This window comes from Stegostoma tigrinum, chromosome 32 (genome assembly GCF_030684315.1).
Source record: "Stegostoma tigrinum isolate sSteTig4 chromosome 32, sSteTig4.hap1, whole genome shotgun sequence".
NCBI classification, from domain to species: domain Eukaryota; kingdom Metazoa; phylum Chordata; class Chondrichthyes; order Orectolobiformes; family Stegostomatidae; genus Stegostoma; species Stegostoma tigrinum.
The window spans coordinates 20,799,669-20,816,442 of NC_081385.1; the positions used below are offsets into that span (position 1 = coordinate 20,799,669).

Here is a 16,774-nt window from a genome sequence, read left to right on the forward strand (position 1 = left end):
GTTCAACAGAAGCCTGTCTCACCAGAACAACACTCTTCCAGCCCAATGGTGTTGTCAGTGTGCCAAGAACTGAAACCCAATCCTGGCACACCATTCTTTAAATCATGTATTTAACTCCTTGCCTTTGTTTTTCCTGTACCAGTTTGCCTGTGGCTGAGGTAGTGTTCTGAAGATTATCACCTTGGAGGACCTGCTTTTTAGTTTAGCTCTTAATTGTTCACAATCCTTCAGCAGAACTTCTTTTCCAGTTCTATCAAAGTCATTCATACCGATGCAGATAATGACAACTAATTCTCTGTACTTCCGCAGCAAGCTCCTCTCCAGTCCTGAGTTGTCATTAACTCTGGCACTAGGATCTTCAGGACTCAAATTCATGGCTGCAAAAAACAGTGTCTATCCCAATAATTGCACTGGTCCCCTGTTTCACCTTGTTCTGATTTTCTCCCTCCACTTGAATGGATCTTTTGAATCATGGCTGCATGGTCAATTCACTTATCCTCCCTAGAGTGTGCCCACTTGTTCACACTGCTAATGAAAGCTTTCTATCTGTTGGACAATTGCAAGGACAAAGACTCCTCAAGAACTATTTCTTTGGCCCCCTACCTGGCTCACTTACAATCACACTCTCCCGTCCTGGATCACCGACCAAGTTGGAATTACCTAATCACAGTTTACAATTCTTACAAATTTTGTGCTAATTGGCAACTTTGAAATTGTCCTCGAAACACCAAGTCCCTGATACTTAAAAATATATATTAGCAAAAAAAAACCCAATATCAATCCCTGGCAAATCCCATGCTGAATCTTATCCCTTCCCAAATGAAAACAATCTTCATCCATTACTGTGTGTTTCCTATCACCAATATATGGTTGTGCCTTCATTTTAAAATTCTCGTGTTATTTTTTTTAAAACTCTCCCTTGATCTTGTTCCGCCCTACCTCTCTAATCTCTTCCACTTCTACAGTTTCCGAGATGTCTACACTCCTCTAATTTTCGATTTTTGATCATTCCTGATTTTAATTGCTTCACCCAACATTGGTGGCTGTGCTTCCAGTTGTGTGAGCCTTGAGCTCCGGAATGTCCTCCCTAATTATAAATCTCCAACTCTAATATTTTCCTCCTTTGTGACGTTTCTTAACACCAATACTCTTGACTAAGTTTTTGATCGTCTGACCAAATGCCAGCTTATGAGGCTCAAGGTCATGTTTAGTTTTATAATTCTCCTCTAAGGTATCTTGGAATTTATTGAAGATGCTAAATAAATATGATTTGCTGTTCTTCTTAAAACCCAACACTTTGACTAATATTTTATCCAACCTTTCAACGCCTGCTTGTTTAACTCGACAACTTTTCTTTGTACTTCAGACGTGCCTTGAGTTTTTTTTTTCATAGTACTGTGGATAAATGCAGGTTGCTGTAGTTTATTTCTGTTGTCTAATGGTTCCCCATTCTGCTCAGATAAAATCAGACTTTCCCATGCGTGTAACAGAAATGTTGAACGCACCAAAATTGCGAACACACTGATTTGAAAAGCTTTTTTACTGCCGTAGTGTGGAAGTTTTGCAAAGCAAGGAACATAAGTCAGCATAATCGTGATGCCAATAGACAGTTTGATCCCTGTTTTCCAGTGTTACACACCAGCATATAATTTGACATAATCAGATTTTTGTACGTGTACATATCACATTAGACTGCCCGTTGGATAGCAATTAACTCGAAATCATTTTTTTTCCTCGAACGTAACTTTAAGAATTAGTTTCCCTGTACATTCTGAGTAACACAATTTCTGTAAGTGCATGAGGGAAAGAAAAATCAATTTGATAAAATAACACCGGATGACTTTAAGCCACACATTTATGGTTCCCGCAATGAGAATTAGATTAAATTGATTGCAACCTTTTAAGCGTTTTTAGATTAATTGTGGATCTGAGGGTGAATTTAGTTGGTGGCAGGGAAATGTGTCCTTCTTTATTCGCCTGTCCCACGAATTCGGCTGAACTTTATACTGTGAAAATGCCCTGGTAGGATTTCGCGTGGTGCTGATTCACCTTTAAACGTCTGGAAGGCTGGAGATGGGGGCTGGAGCGGGCGCTTGAAGCTGGAAGCGCTCCGTCCTATTGCGCATGATACTGCGGCGCTCCAGCCTCTCCAGCGCAACCCACCTTGAAGCAAGCACTGAGCCCCGCCCCATCCCCGCCGGCTGCGTGAGTGACAGAGCCCCCCCGCCAATCGCCAGAGCCGGAGGCGGCATCGCAGCAAATCGCCGGGCTGCAGGGACAGAGAAGGGCGGGGCACTGTGCCAGGCCACCAACAGGTTCGGTTGGCAGCGCAGTCGTATCAATGTTGGAGGGGAGGGGTGGGGGAAGGGGAGGGGGGAATTCCAGTCTGAATCTGCGCTGGCACAGAGCTAGGAGCTTGGAGAGGGCGAGTGCTACCCAGAGGGATGTAACCGAATGAGAGAGGCTCAGACAGGCAGAGAGGGGAGAGACAGAGAGAGCAAGAGGCAGGGGAAGAGGTGGAGGAAGAGAAAAAGAACCAGAATGAAGAAGACACCATCGGAGGGATTGCTTTTCCAGGGAACATCCAAAAGTGAAGAGCTCTAAGATATGATCCAGCCAGATCTCACAGTGGGCTAAGAGTACTATGATTTGGTATGTGGCCACTTTGCTAGCGGGTGTAATCAGCACTAAAGGATCGGCAGCTCAAGGTGAGTTGAAGTTCAATATCATTATCCCCAAGTTTATTCACTGATGCTGCTGACAGAGGCGGCTGTCACTGTTCCGGGGACGGGGAATGCCAGTTTGTGGTAGACATTTGAAGGCCACGATTAATTCTTCCTGCATTGAACTGGCGAATGATCCAAATGCAGTGGGCTCGGTGCAACGCTACCCCCGCCCACCTCTGTCTGTATAAAATGTTACCGGTTTATGGACGTGCGCACTGCAAAAGTTGTGGGCTGTCGAAAAATGGAAAGCAAACTTTGATTGGCGGTTCTGGTGAAGTTGCCCCCGGCTCGGCCGCCCTGTGTCAGACCTGCCTGCACCTATCTGGCTAAAACACAACCGCCCCATCTCCCTCAAGGCTCCAGCTCGTTGGTCGGGGTTGTGTGGTTGATGGAGAGGTGTGGGGAGTAGGTGGCTACCAAAATGTACCAGTTTTAGCAACTTTTGGCGAAGCCAGTTGTTTGCGGAGTGGGATGAGGCTCTCGCTGCAGTGTCTCAGGGAAACTGACTCGAACTGTGAACAATCGGTGCTGCGAGTGGGGGCGGTGTGGTGATGTAGGGGGCGGAACGGCGCCGATAGAAGTGGAAGTTTCTCCGGGGCACAGTACAGTGAAATCTTATATCTCAAACACTCAGCTGAGCGAAGTTGCCTGATTTATTTCAGATGAGTGTTGACTGAACGCCCCCCGCAACCCCCCCCCCCACTTTTTTTTGTTTTGAGAAATGAAAGGCCACTATTTCACCTGCAGGATCGGTGGACCTGCAAATCATTCTGTTTTAAAATTATAACGAAAATCGCGGATTCTAGGCTGACCCCAGTGAAAGTGGTTGCAAACACCCCCCCCCCCCCCCACCAAGTCAGGAAGGGACAGCGGATTGGAAAGTCACCTGTGCGTATGTTTTTTTCTCCCTGACAAACGGCCGGGAGTGCGCCCTGGAGTGAGCTTGGCCAATCTCCCGACCAGAAGCACGGGCTGTGTCCGCAGCAGGGAGCTGCCGCTCGTTTGCAGCGGCCCCTGAGGCTGCGGCTCCCGAGCGGAGACGGGTCGGCGCACTGCAGCCGCGCCACACGGTCTTTGGGTTGTCTTCACGACTCGATTGCAAGCTCCTGTTCTCCATCCACCATCCACATCCGGAACATCTGAACTGTCACGGGGAGGGGGATCGTTGCTCATCGCCATCATAAAAATAAACACTTTATAACTCAGTCCCGCGGCAATTCCGCAAGACACCAATGCAATTTAAGTTTTTTTAAAAAAACAAGTTTCGAAAGCTCATGGGAATTAACCTTAAAAGCGCTATCGAGTCTCCTTAAACACAGGTCAGTGATGCTGGAACGAAGGCATCGCAATGGACCGCTAAACAGTGTCCTGCTTTGCATTCATGATTTTAATGCAATTATTAGCACACCGCATTTCGGAACGCGGATGTTGCACATCCAGGCCGAAGGCAGCAGGCGAGTGATATTTCGGCAGCCCCTGATTGAGGAAATCCCCGGGGCCTTTGCCAAACGTTGAGCTGCTGACGGCCAACTCCCCTCGAATTTACAGCGAACTGTCAATCCTCACCCCCGCCCGGCACCTTGCAAAGCTGCATGCGGGACTGGGGTGAGTGATATCATCCTTGTTCATTCCACTATGCCACAACATCGTCATGTACTTGCGAGAGATGCTGGTGAGTAACTGGTGTGAATACCAAGTACAGAACGTCCCACTTAAATGATGATTAACCGCACGACAAATGAGCACGCTTTTAAATGCCCTCAATGATGCCCCCCACTGTTCTTTGAATCATTGTACTGTTGGCGCTGTGATTCCACAAATAAAGTAATAAGTATGAGGTATTAAAGTGAAAAAGTTTGATTTAATTGTTTTCCAATGTCAGCAATCCCACTTTTCTTCATATCACGTTCAGTGGCTTCTCTGCACTAATTGGACCTGATATCTATGAATTTGTTTAGAATCAAATAAACCGCCCGAAATTAGTAAGAAAGAGACTGAATTTCATACTAATTGTTTATCTCAATTTTAGTCAGAGTTGGATTTTTGTAGAATTTGTGCTGTCTGTGTAAGGCAGGGAAAGTCTGGTACACAGCAGATTGAAGAACAGTGGTGCCTCAAACAGATGGATTTTGCCTTGTTTTCCAACTCAGATCACAAGATGCCACTGTTGTAAAGCTGGTTCTGTAAGGCCTACACCTCTCAGGTTATTCAGTGCACTTGTTGCTATCTAGTTCAGCATGCTATTGGTCAGATTTGGATGTCTACTCCCTGGTTTAGTAGGTGGGTTAGATGCTGATTTTTCTCTCTCTCATGAATCAGCCCTCTGCAGCATGTATGGTAGCAACCAATTTTGAGTTTAATAGCTTTGGGTGACAGATACAGAATTTTTTTTCCAGTATTCCTAACCATGTTCTCTCCAGTAAAGGTTCAGACCATCTCTTTAAGTGAGTTTTTGCATGGAGGCCCAAATCTGTTTAACCCCTCAGTGGGTTAAAATCAGATAGTGGGGTACATGTAGATGCAGAGACTTACCCTTTTCACCTGGTTTGTTGTTGACTTAGAACTTTCACCTAGGATGGCATTAAGGTACTATAATCAGCATCCATGACGTTGCACAGATGATCACAAAATGATCTGGCATTCTTGACTACTTGGCATCCACAGTCAATGAAGATTATATCTGTCAAGTCAAACAGCCTTTGACATTCACTGCCCAATCTCACAGCTGGAATAATTAAGAATTGAAGGAGACTCTGCACATTACTATTGACTGGAACTGCAGCCTCACTGAATGGTTTGTGATTCCAGTGAAGAAAAATTAGATGAGAGAGAATTTGACAAGACTGCTTTTACACTTTGTTTTAATCAGAGAGCTCTGCTCTTATTTGATTTAACAAATTCTAACTATAAAGACACTGGAACAGTGCTCTATCCAGTATAACTTTCTAGGTTAGCTGTTGTTGGTAGAACTTCTACTGATCTGTCTTTATTTGTTTAAAAAAAAACTTAAGTCGTTTCCCCGGTTAGTGGAAAGCCTGAGTGCGGGATAAATGTGCTGAAGTGACAAACAGGGTGGAAAGGTCAGGATAGCTTAATCCAGGATATTATACTTCAACTGAGGGCCATTTTTTAAAAGCTGTTGCAGGCACATTTTTACATTGAATCACTTCTGTAGTCCTGGGTGGACATATTAGCATCACTTAGCTACTTTTAACAGCTTGGAATGTTACTCATTTGAATGTCTAAGATACTAGTACATAAAAAGATAGAACAATTTTAAATCTATGCAGTGTATTCCATGACCCAAGGACATTCATAAGCATTTCACAAGCAAAGAAATGCTATTTTAAATTACATACACTATTGTAATGTGGAGAAATGTAGAGATAATAATAGAACAGATAATTGGTAACAATAATTGGTAAAAAAAAATGTGAATTAGGAGCAAGCGTAGACCATTCAGTTCCTTAAGCCTGCTCCATGATTCAATACTCCACCATTTAACCTCAAATTCACATTCATGCCTGTCCTGGAATGTTCCACCCTCTGACCTAACACAAATCTATCTATGTTTGTCTTTAAAATATTCAACAGTTCTGGCTCAGCCATATTTTGAAAAAGAGATTTCCACTGACTCACTTCTTTTTGTCAAGAGAAAAGTTTTCCCTCATCTCTGATTTAAATAGGAGACTACTATATTTTCTAAGAATGGCTCTTGGTTCAAGGTTGTCCTATAAGAGGAGATATCCTCTCCACATCCACCATGCAAAATCCCCTCCAAAGTTTATATGTTTCAAACAAATCAGCTCTTACTCTTCTAAACTCAAATGGATGGTGGGGCTACATTATTTGAGATTATGTTCAGCATGGACTGGTTGGACCATAGAGTCTGTTTCCATGCTGTATGACTGTACGACTATATGGGCTAAAGCCTACCCTGTCAATTCACATGGTGATGCCCCATTCCAGGTATTGGTCCAATAAACCCTCTCTGAACTCCAGTACATTTATATAATTATATAAATAAGATAACAAGTAATGTGCTCAGTACTTCAGGTGTGGTCTCATTTGAGCCCTATATAACTGAAACATTGCCTCTCTACTTTTATATTAAATTCCCCCCACATGAAATGATAAGATTCTATTAGTTTTCCTAGTTACTTGCTGTACCTGCACACTAACCTTTTGTGATTTATGCACAATGAAATCAGATCCCGCTGCATCTCAGAGCTTTGTGATCTGTCACCATCTAGATAGCATACTTACTTTAATTTTCCTTCTGTCAAAATGGACAATTTCACATTTTCTTACATGGTACTCCATTGTCCACATCTTTGCCCATTCACCATGATATAATTTTGACAATTTTGACTTGGACATAAAGGTTACCTAGGACACCTGAAATACTTCCCTGCTGTCCTTTGAGTGATGCCATGGTTTAACAATTTATCTGAGAGGCCTCACTGTTGCACCCAGCTTTTTATTGTGGAAGAAACTGCTTTTTTCAAAAAATCTCTAACACTTTGTCACATTCTGATTGTGTTCCAAGGTGATTTAAATCCTTCTTTTACGTCCTTCCGCAATGCATTTCTTCTTTCTGAAAACATACATCGTGACTAACTTTCACATAGTGGGATCCCACAAACAATAAAAGAACAAATAATCAGATATATATTTTTACAAAACATATGAAAAATCTGGGTCAGGGATAGAGCAACCAGCTTATCTCAGCTGTCCCATATAGCTTATGCATCACATCAAGAAACTCCTGACGCTGAAGTGTACGTATCTTGACATTTATGGGCACTGGGTGTCAGGATTGGAGTCCTGTCCAACTTTTTGTTTAATCTTATGATTGTGTGGGTGCCTGTTAACATTTTCACATCAAGGTGTCATATAGGCTGAGGATCTTGAGGACATTTGATTGGTTCATGGTTAGTGCTTACTATGTGAGTAACTGTTTTGAGCAGGATATTGGTGAAAATTTTCAGTAACCATTATAGAAAGCAAGAATGCCCAGAAAAGCAAGCCTGTGAAGTGAATTGTCACATTCACCACACACCATATGCATTCAATGTTCTGTTTGCCTAAAAAAATAGCCTTGAATGACTGACCATAATACATTGACAGGGGACATACAGTACAGCATACCAAATAACATTTCCTTAATTTATAAAATAGTTTATCATTAAAATTTTGAAAGGGTGTAAAATATATGAAATCTCAAAGGTAGGTCTGCTTGTTACGAAGGTATTGTGATGTTCTGATCAAAAACTACTGAAGCTGGCAGTTTAGCCTATCCATAAAACTGAGTGTAAATATATTTTGTTTTATAATCAGTTTTGTGTCTGTTATTAAAAACCAAAAAAACTGCAGATGCTGTAAATCAGGAGCAGTTACTGTCTCAGTTATTCTTGTACACAAAACAGTTAATGCCTAAGTCGTGGAAGTTTTCCCAGGTCAAACACCTGAATATAGTGATTCATAAAGATGAAAGTCACAAAGGAAATCCCAGAGATAGTGAATGGTCTGAATAAATTAGTGAACTACTTCAGGTGGCAAAGCAATGATGCTGAGATGGCATTAGTTAACGTGATCGTAATATGAATGTCATCTCTTGGGATAGGTTAGCTGGCATGAAAAATGGCGATATGCTTCAGATGTCTGTGCTTAATAATGTGTTTCACAATTGTTCCTAAAATTATCGCCAAAGCAATGTCGCCCTCAATGAGCCACTAGCAGCTGCCACATGCAGACAAATCAATTAGCCCTCTTAGGAATGATGCTTTGCAGCTGCCAAGTAATCTATGTGATTTCTATCATATAATACCGATCAAAAACATTTATTCAGCTACTTACCCTAATTGACTCCATTGTTTTGTAAGGTACAAGCCAATGTGCTATTAATGTTACAGGATGCTTAAGGCACGTTTTAAATTCAGAACCATTTTGGCTGCAGAATAATTGGAAAATAAAAGTTCAGGATTGTAAAGTCACAGTTCTCTGAACATGTTACATAATTTTCTGATGAGTAAAAATATTATATATATTATGTTATATATTATATATTCTTTGGATTATTAGTTCAGTAACGGAAACAGATGTTGAATTTTGGTATAGGAAAATAACTTCACATTTTAATTTTCTACATTGCAGAGATGGAAATAAAGATGAAAATTCCTGATTTTTCCTTGGCCAAAAATTCTTTTGCCATGTGAGCAGCCAGCAACCCAGCAACCCAACTATTTGGCTTTGCAACTTGATTTGCATTATGAACACTTCAATAGCTTGACAATGATTGGCAAGCATTCTTCTTGCCTGAAATCTAACATGTCCTGAAAAGTAATTGCTACATGGTCGGTCAGTTATAAGAGTTGGCTCCTGCTGCTTGTAAATGTTACATAAAAAAAGAAAGGCTTGTATTCATATAGTGTTTCTCACAACCACTGGGCATCTCAAAGCACTTTACAGACAGTTAAATACGTTTGGATGAGAAGCCACTGTTGAAATGAAGGAAACATTGCAGTCGATTTGCATTCAACAAACTGCAACAAACTGCAATCTGACAATGGCCCGATAATCTGTTTCTTTATGGTTTAGATTGAGGGATAGACTTTGGACAGGATACCTGGGATAACTCCCCTGATGTTCTTCAAGCAGGCAGATGAGCTCTTATTTGGGCATTTCTTCAGAAAGACAGCACTTGTGACAGTGTAATGCACCCTCAATACTGCACTAGTGTGTCAGGCTTGATTTTTGTACTCGGGTTTTGCAGTTGGACCTATGCACAGAACTTTGTGACTTAGACGTGACTGTGCTACGAGCTGAGTACCAGTTGACACATTGTAGTAGTGCTACTGTTGTTTGATGTGAATTTAAAGTGAAAATCATGGGTTTTATGTCAGCTAATAATTGTCATATGGAAATTTACAAGGAAAGAAAGATTGGTTCATGTCTGTTTCATAAAATGAATGAAACATGTCTATTTCTGAATTCTTCTTTGTCTGCTCTTATGAACATAGCATAATACTAAACATCAGTATGTCCATACAAGTTTTAATTGTAAATTCATTTGGGTTTGAATTTCCATTGTCATTATTAGATTTGTGAAGTGGTCAGTTTGGCAGCTGTGTTTCTTTGAATGCTGTTGCCTTACAAGAAGAATTTAGGAAAACCTGCTGTTTTTTTTATGTTTGAAGTGAGCGTTCCAGAGAATAAATCAATCAAATGTACATTGTGTGCATTGAATAGTCACAGCTAAAAGACTTTGAAACTTTTGAGTGGCTCTGCCAGGTTTTGGCCAAGATGAAGTAACATTTTATGGCACTGCTACAATTTATGGCATTCATGGTTTTTGGCACTGGTATGGTGTGCAATGCATGGCTTACATTTCAAGACATTTGAGAATTTTCCTGAGCTGGTCTGTCAGATATTGTAAAATATGTGTCTGTTAGCTCTGACAAGAACAGAAATGCAATTCTTCCCAACTAGTTTGAAAAACATTCTTGAGAAATAGTGGGTATGTTCATTCAATTCTCCATTCATGGTATTTCCCTCTTAACGCTTGTGCTGTCCAATGCTGCTCAGTAGTAAGTGGTCCTGCAATGGATGGGATGTTTCCCATTCTTTTGTTCTTGCTATGAGTATGTCCTTGAGCAACCAAAGTCTGTTCTTCATGGAACTCATGGAATTATAGTTGGAAGACTAAAGTCACATCTGAATTTGTGTGCCTTAACATTGCCTAGATATCTTTGAGGAAGAAAAGCTTTTCTCACTGCCCAACTGAGAATTTAAGTTGATGACACAAACTCAGTCCAAGATCTTGAGTGAGACTTGTGTACCTGTGAGGCTTGTATATCTGCATGGCTTCTCATTTTATCTTGATGGCCTGGCTTAGATTGAGTAATTTCTGTGTTTTAAATTCAGGAGTGTAATACATGACAAATCACTTGTAGCACCAATTCTGCAGGTGGCATTCTTATTTTTGTTGCTTCTTCTTACTCCAGTGTTTGAATTCACAGTTTGGCTGACATGTCACTGTAGCACTGAGGAGATACTACATTCTTGAGGCTTCTTAGGATGAGTGCTTAAATAGAGGCAGTGAGCAGATGAAAAGAAGTCCCATGACATCATTCAAAGAAGAATCCTTCTGGTGACCTGGTCAATCATAACGCAAGTTATTAGCCTGTCATTTAACTGAGTTTGTTATTTACCAGCTATTGTGCCTCCAGCAGAACATCAGTGATTACACTTTAAAATTAATTGACTTTGAAATGCTTCAGGATGTCCAAAGATTCTCAGTGTTGTTATTAAATGGTAGTTGTGTTTCTTTCCCAGTTTGTTTCTCCTGTGGCTAAGGTATCTCCTGATGTCAGAATTATTAATGTTTGTTTTATTTAGTGGTGTGATATCAGTAATCTGGCAACTGAACTAAGGTTTAAAAATAAGGAAAAATACCCAGTTTTGGATGCACAATTAGAAATTCTTCTAATTGGAAAACTGAGCATATGGCTTGATCTAGTATTACAACCTAGAAACTTCTGCTATGAGTTTGTAGTGCCCAGTTTATGTACTTGTGAATAATGACTGCAATACTGTGAATCTACTTTGAATTAATTCCATTTGCAAAATCTCAATCTAACAGCACTCTACTTAATTATTTTGCCTTAGAACATTTGCTTCCTAAAATAAGTTTGTTTTTAAAAACTCTAATAAAACTGGAGGCAAACCATATGGAACATCACAGGTCACTGTGACTCAGCAAACTGATGATGAATAAATTAGCATTTTCAACTGACAACTCAAAGTTAGGCAAGTTGATGACTCAAGTTTAGCTTACACCACAAACTAGTAGCAAATTGGTGGTCTACAATAAGGATAGTGGGATATAATGTACTCAGTGATGATCTGTTTTGATTCATTAGTCAATAGAACTATAAGAGGACTGGATGAAGAAAGTTTTCCTGGTTCTTGATCATAGTTAGTTTCAGAATACCAGTTCACTGTTTCCCAAATTTACCAGCGGTCGTTTTCATAATAAGTCTCTGTTTTACCTTCAACCAACCTTCTCTGAACCAATTCCAGTTCCAAACTGTGTAAAGGAATATTTCGTAATCCAAACAGCAAAATGCTGGGAAATTCATAAAATCTCAATGTCATATCATTTTCATGTGAGCTTTGAATTGGAGCCAAATTAGATGTAATCAGAAAATCATTTATTTTAGTGGTGACTAATACCAAAATCTGCTGAGAGACCATCCTTAAGGAGAAAAAAGCCAGATTCCTCAAAATATTTCAAATTGCCTGTATTTATGGGCTATTAATATTAGCAGTTCTCTAATTTTGTAAGAATACGCATGTGAATTTAATGTTAAACTATCCCGTAGGGATCAGCCAGCATATATAGAGTAAATGTCAGTGATGGTCAAAACCATTTAAATATTGGAAGCATAGAGCTACTTGCCTGTCAGTTAAAATTGTCTATATGCCCAGTTTGACACAATTACTTTGCTTGAGATATCAAAAATCTCCTTACAAAAGTAAATGTGTTGCTGGAATTCCTTACTTCTTTGCTGCAATTCAATGGTGAGTCAGACTAGGGCGAAAGGAAGCATTTTCATGAAGTTCATCAAATATTAAAAGTTCCAAATCTATTTCTGGCCATTATTTTTTGGAATAGTCTAAAATATTGTCAAATGTTATATAGCCAAAGTTTTGTGATGTTCACTTTCAGGTTTTTGCAAAAGTTTGGCTATTGAGTTTGAAGTTACTATATTTTTGGCCTTTTGGCATATCCAGGAACACATGCTGTGTTGCTCGGCAATAACTGGTGCAGAAAAATAACAGGTGCGATGTGATAGGATAGTAACTGTTAATTCGACAGCATATTACTCTTACTTAGCTCCATGCATAATATGATAAATGTCAAGTCAAAAGAGATTTGGGTTTGCTTATGGAAACTCTAGTCATAGATAATGAAAATTGGCAAAGGTATTGAATTATAACACTGATGTCTGTCCCAAACTTACCCTGCATAACCATGAGTATTGAATCTCCCTGTGCTGCTGAACTGGGATCTGAAATGATTTGCTTTATTCTCTCTGTCCCACAAATTACTTTTTAACACCTATAAACAATCTCTCCAGGTTGCCCATTTAAATGCAGAGAAGTTTGTTCTGTTTATCCAAATGGACAAGTTGGGACAAGGGACATGTTTAGACCTAACCTGCTGGGTGGGAAGCACAGGGAATTATATACATAGACTCCCTACAGTGCGGAAGCAGGCTCTTCAGCCCAGCCAGTCCACATCGAACCTCAAAGCATCCTACCCAGACCGACACTGCTATAACCCACCTCATCTACACATCCCTGAACACCTAGGGGCAATTTAGTATGGCCAATCCACCTAGCATACATATCTTTGGACTGTGGGAGGAAACCGGAGCACCCAGAGGAAACCCACACAGACACGGAGAGAATGTGCAAACCCTACACAGACAATTGCCTAAGGGTGGAATCGAACCGAGGTCCCTGGCACTGTGAGGCAGCAGAGCTAACCACTGAGCCACCGTGCCGCCACCGTATAGAATGTTGTTTTAAATTGAGCTTGAAACTGTGTATGGAAGTCAACAGAGAAGGTAAAACCAGTGGTATGGGTGATGTTATCAGTTTTCCAGTTGGGTTGAGGTTGGATTAAAACCTAGAATTCAGTCTCCTTGTTCTCCTTCCAAATTCATAAACCAGGAATCTGTCAGACCCAATGGAGGTTTCACCTAGGAGTTGGAGATCAGTGAGGAATGCTCCACAGACCTGTGATGGGCAAGTAGGGAAAGTCTGACAAAATTAATAGCACTTCAGACAATTAGGTGGCCACCATTGAACTGTCCCTGTGATTGAAGACCCCTGGTGACAGAAGTACTGTCCATATAGAGCAGCTGATTCCTCAGGGCCAGCAACTCCTCATTGCTGCCAATGCTATTGGTAATGGTGGCTGCAGTTTTAATGCACCCAGTAGAGGCCCAGGATTATCCTGGGACCCCAGGCCAAAGGTCTGCACAGATGTGATGTGGATTATTGGCTTAGGATCATAGGGAAACAGGTGTAGGAAAGTCAGAGACATGGACATGGGGATGGATTTCTGCAGCCTGTATTCCTGAAGGCCCTTGATCAAAGTGCCTGACAACAAGGAACCCCCCTCTGCAATCTCAATAAGGTTTCCACAAATTCAGTAATGTCTGCTGGGTTTCCACAGGAAGGTGAAAGCCCACACTTCACCCCTTTAAAGCCTGAGTCGACAATGATTTGTCATGGGCTCAGAAATAAGGGGCATCAATTATTTCCTTAATGAACATAATTCATATACCATTGCCTATGACGGGGAATCCTACTTCAGACCCTCCCGCTCTCCTACTTTATCAGGGGAGCATTCACTGAAATTAGTTACAGAGAAGACTTAGCAGGGGCTGCTTCCACAATTAAGTGGTCCTGGCCATCCATTCCAAATGTCTACATTAAATCCAATCCATAGTTTCAATAGTTGTTCGTAAAGTCCACATTTTCCTTTGTACTAAAGCAACTCTTGAGCAACTGACTCTTAACTTTCAGCACACTGCACAAGGCTCAAAACTTAGCCTTGCTGAAAGCTTGCAAAGTAGTTCTGTACTTCACTCCATCTCTCAATTTCACTGTTCAACCCTTGTAAAGTTTCTACTTCAAAGCAGGAGGGGGGGTGAGTGAATTGTAGCTTTTCTATTTCAGCCTGGTAGGGAATATGCAGTTTAATTAAAAGTAGCCCAGAGGTGTTCGACAATCTGCATTCATCTACCCTACTTAGGGAAACAGTGCATATTTCGTGGTTCGCAAGTAACAAAGAACTGCATTGTCGGTAACTCCAGTCATTTAATTGGATTTTTGTAAAATACTTACAGATACAGTTAGGTTCTAATACATGCATTATTACGCTTTTATGCTTAGGTAAGGATTTCTATAACGAACAGATTAAAATGGCAAACTTGCAAATCTTTCCTCCTCACTTAATTTAACCATTGCAATTTAATGCAAACAAAAGAAGTAATAATAAATCAGTTGTTTTCGCACAGAAATGCTTGGAAATCGAAATGAATGGGGAAAGTCAGTAGGCTGTTTGCCAATTTAATGTAATGAGCTATAAAAGCTATAAATTTGAAATTAGTTTGCTGGAATTCTGTGGTTAATATCTTGTCGTGATTGCAACAGGATCAGCCAACTGGTCCTCCTAGCTTATGAGTTCCCTGATTGGGTCTTATAATCTGGTCCAATCAGGGAGCCCTGACTGACAGATTCAAAAGAATAGTGTTAGAGATACTAGTGCTCTGCCTGCTGACTGTGACGAGGTTTTGCTAAAGTCAAGAACTGCATTGTCAGTAACTCCAGTCATTTAATTGGATTTTTGTAAAATACTTACAGATAATAAAGGCTGAGTTAGTGATAGGATACTGGCCTCTGTTGTTTTACATCTATGTTGTGTTTCAGTTATGAAATATGTGGAAAGGGAATGCCTGAGCATTGGTTTGGTGCACTGGAATTCTAAAACTGCTTGTAAATTAGTTTGACATGCCCAATTCTGATATGCTGAGACTTAAGTGGTAAGATTTCATACGCGTGATAGCTGTATAACTGAAAACAAACCTGAACGGTTATACTAGCTGGAAGTGGAGGTTTCTGTGCTTTAATAATTTTATGACAGGTAGTGCAATGTTTTGGAAAATGTACATGCTGGATCTTTGACCTTCATTTAAATATGAAGGGACAGCGAGAGCTGGAGAAATATGTCTTTTGTTCTTGGCTGAGAATTCTGCTTTTGCAAGATTTTGAATATATCTGGGATCTATGCATTGAAGTTATGATCCTTTGAAAAAAGGCAATTAACATTAGCAGCTTGCAATGGGTAATCTGCAACATGTGATTGGCTACTTGTTACTTGGAAGTCTGGGTTGTTAATAAAGGTTGACCAGTGTTGTGACTTGACAGTGTTCACAGATGCAGAGAAATTCCAGTTTTTGGATTGAGAAACTCTCTTTATGAAATAAGTATAAATGAATACAAGTGGTGATGTTGTCATTGTGACCTGGTCATCAGTCCTCATTTGTTAAAACTGGCAACTTGCAGGTTTGCACCATGCATTCTGTTTATTGAAGTGAAGTAGCAATTTGCTTGAAATCAATTGCTATTATATTTTAACATAAACTATATACATCATCCGCAAATTAAAAATGAGATTGTCCTTTGACAGCAACCAAGCTATCATAGCAGAATTTTTATTGGGATAAGAAGTTCAATAAACGATCATTTTTTTAAGAGGACATCCTTTAGCTTCCTTGGCTGGTTGGAACTGTTTAACACAATCTGAAAAAGCTGATGGTGCTCTTTTTAATTAGTTAAGGGATTTTCATGTGGCTTGTAGCCCAGTTTCATATGGACATGCATTATTTAACAACAACTTCACACTTCCTGTTTGCTCTGGCCTAACTCTTCGTAGTTTTTTCACACTTTCATAAACATGCCACACCACTTTATGGGTGGCAAAAAGCTCATTGTAGAAATAAGTACAAGTAAATTTGGGATTGTTCTCCATCAGGAAATTTTACATAACAGGAAGAGAATGGGAATAGCAATTTGGAATTCAGTGATGAGATGAGACTCAGTCTTTGATGATTGATGAGGTTCCTCAGCCTGTGATGGAAAAGTGCATACTTGAAAATGCTGGGCTTGATCAATAAAAATGTTCCATCAAACTTTCTTTCTTAATGTGGAGGAAATGATCAATGTTATGCTCATTTGTAAATTATTGTATATGTCTGCAGGAATTCCAAAGGCGGTGGATTGCTTTTGTGGCCTATTAATGGTCTGTTAGCAATGATTGATCCTCCACTACTATGTGGAAATATTTTTTGTTAAAGTAGGGTCAGTGCAGGGTGTTTTGGGGAAAAAGAAAGCAAACTAATAACTTTCTGTGGACAGGTTCATTGAGGAAAGGTCACAGGTATCAGTGAGACATCCTTCTCAGATGG

General features: G+C 40.3%; 1 protein-coding gene across 6 annotated transcripts in view; it reads left to right on the forward strand.

Moving 5' to 3' along the window:
• The first annotated feature begins 2,398 nt into the window (after positions 1-2,398).
• Positions 2,399-16,774, forward strand: part of igsf9bb (immunoglobulin superfamily, member 9Bb) — a 635,068-nt gene continuing 620,692 nt past the window's right edge. For all 6 annotated transcript variants that reach the window (XR_007250530.2, XR_007250531.2, XM_048562092.2 and 3 more), the window contains exon 1: positions 2,399-2,708. Coding sequence is in view for 4 of the 6 variants with exons in the window: in XM_048562092.2 (XP_048418049.1) it covers positions 2,645-2,708 (64 nt within the window). In the remaining 2 variants the exon portion in view is untranslated. The remainder of the gene's footprint in view (positions 2,709-16,774) is intronic.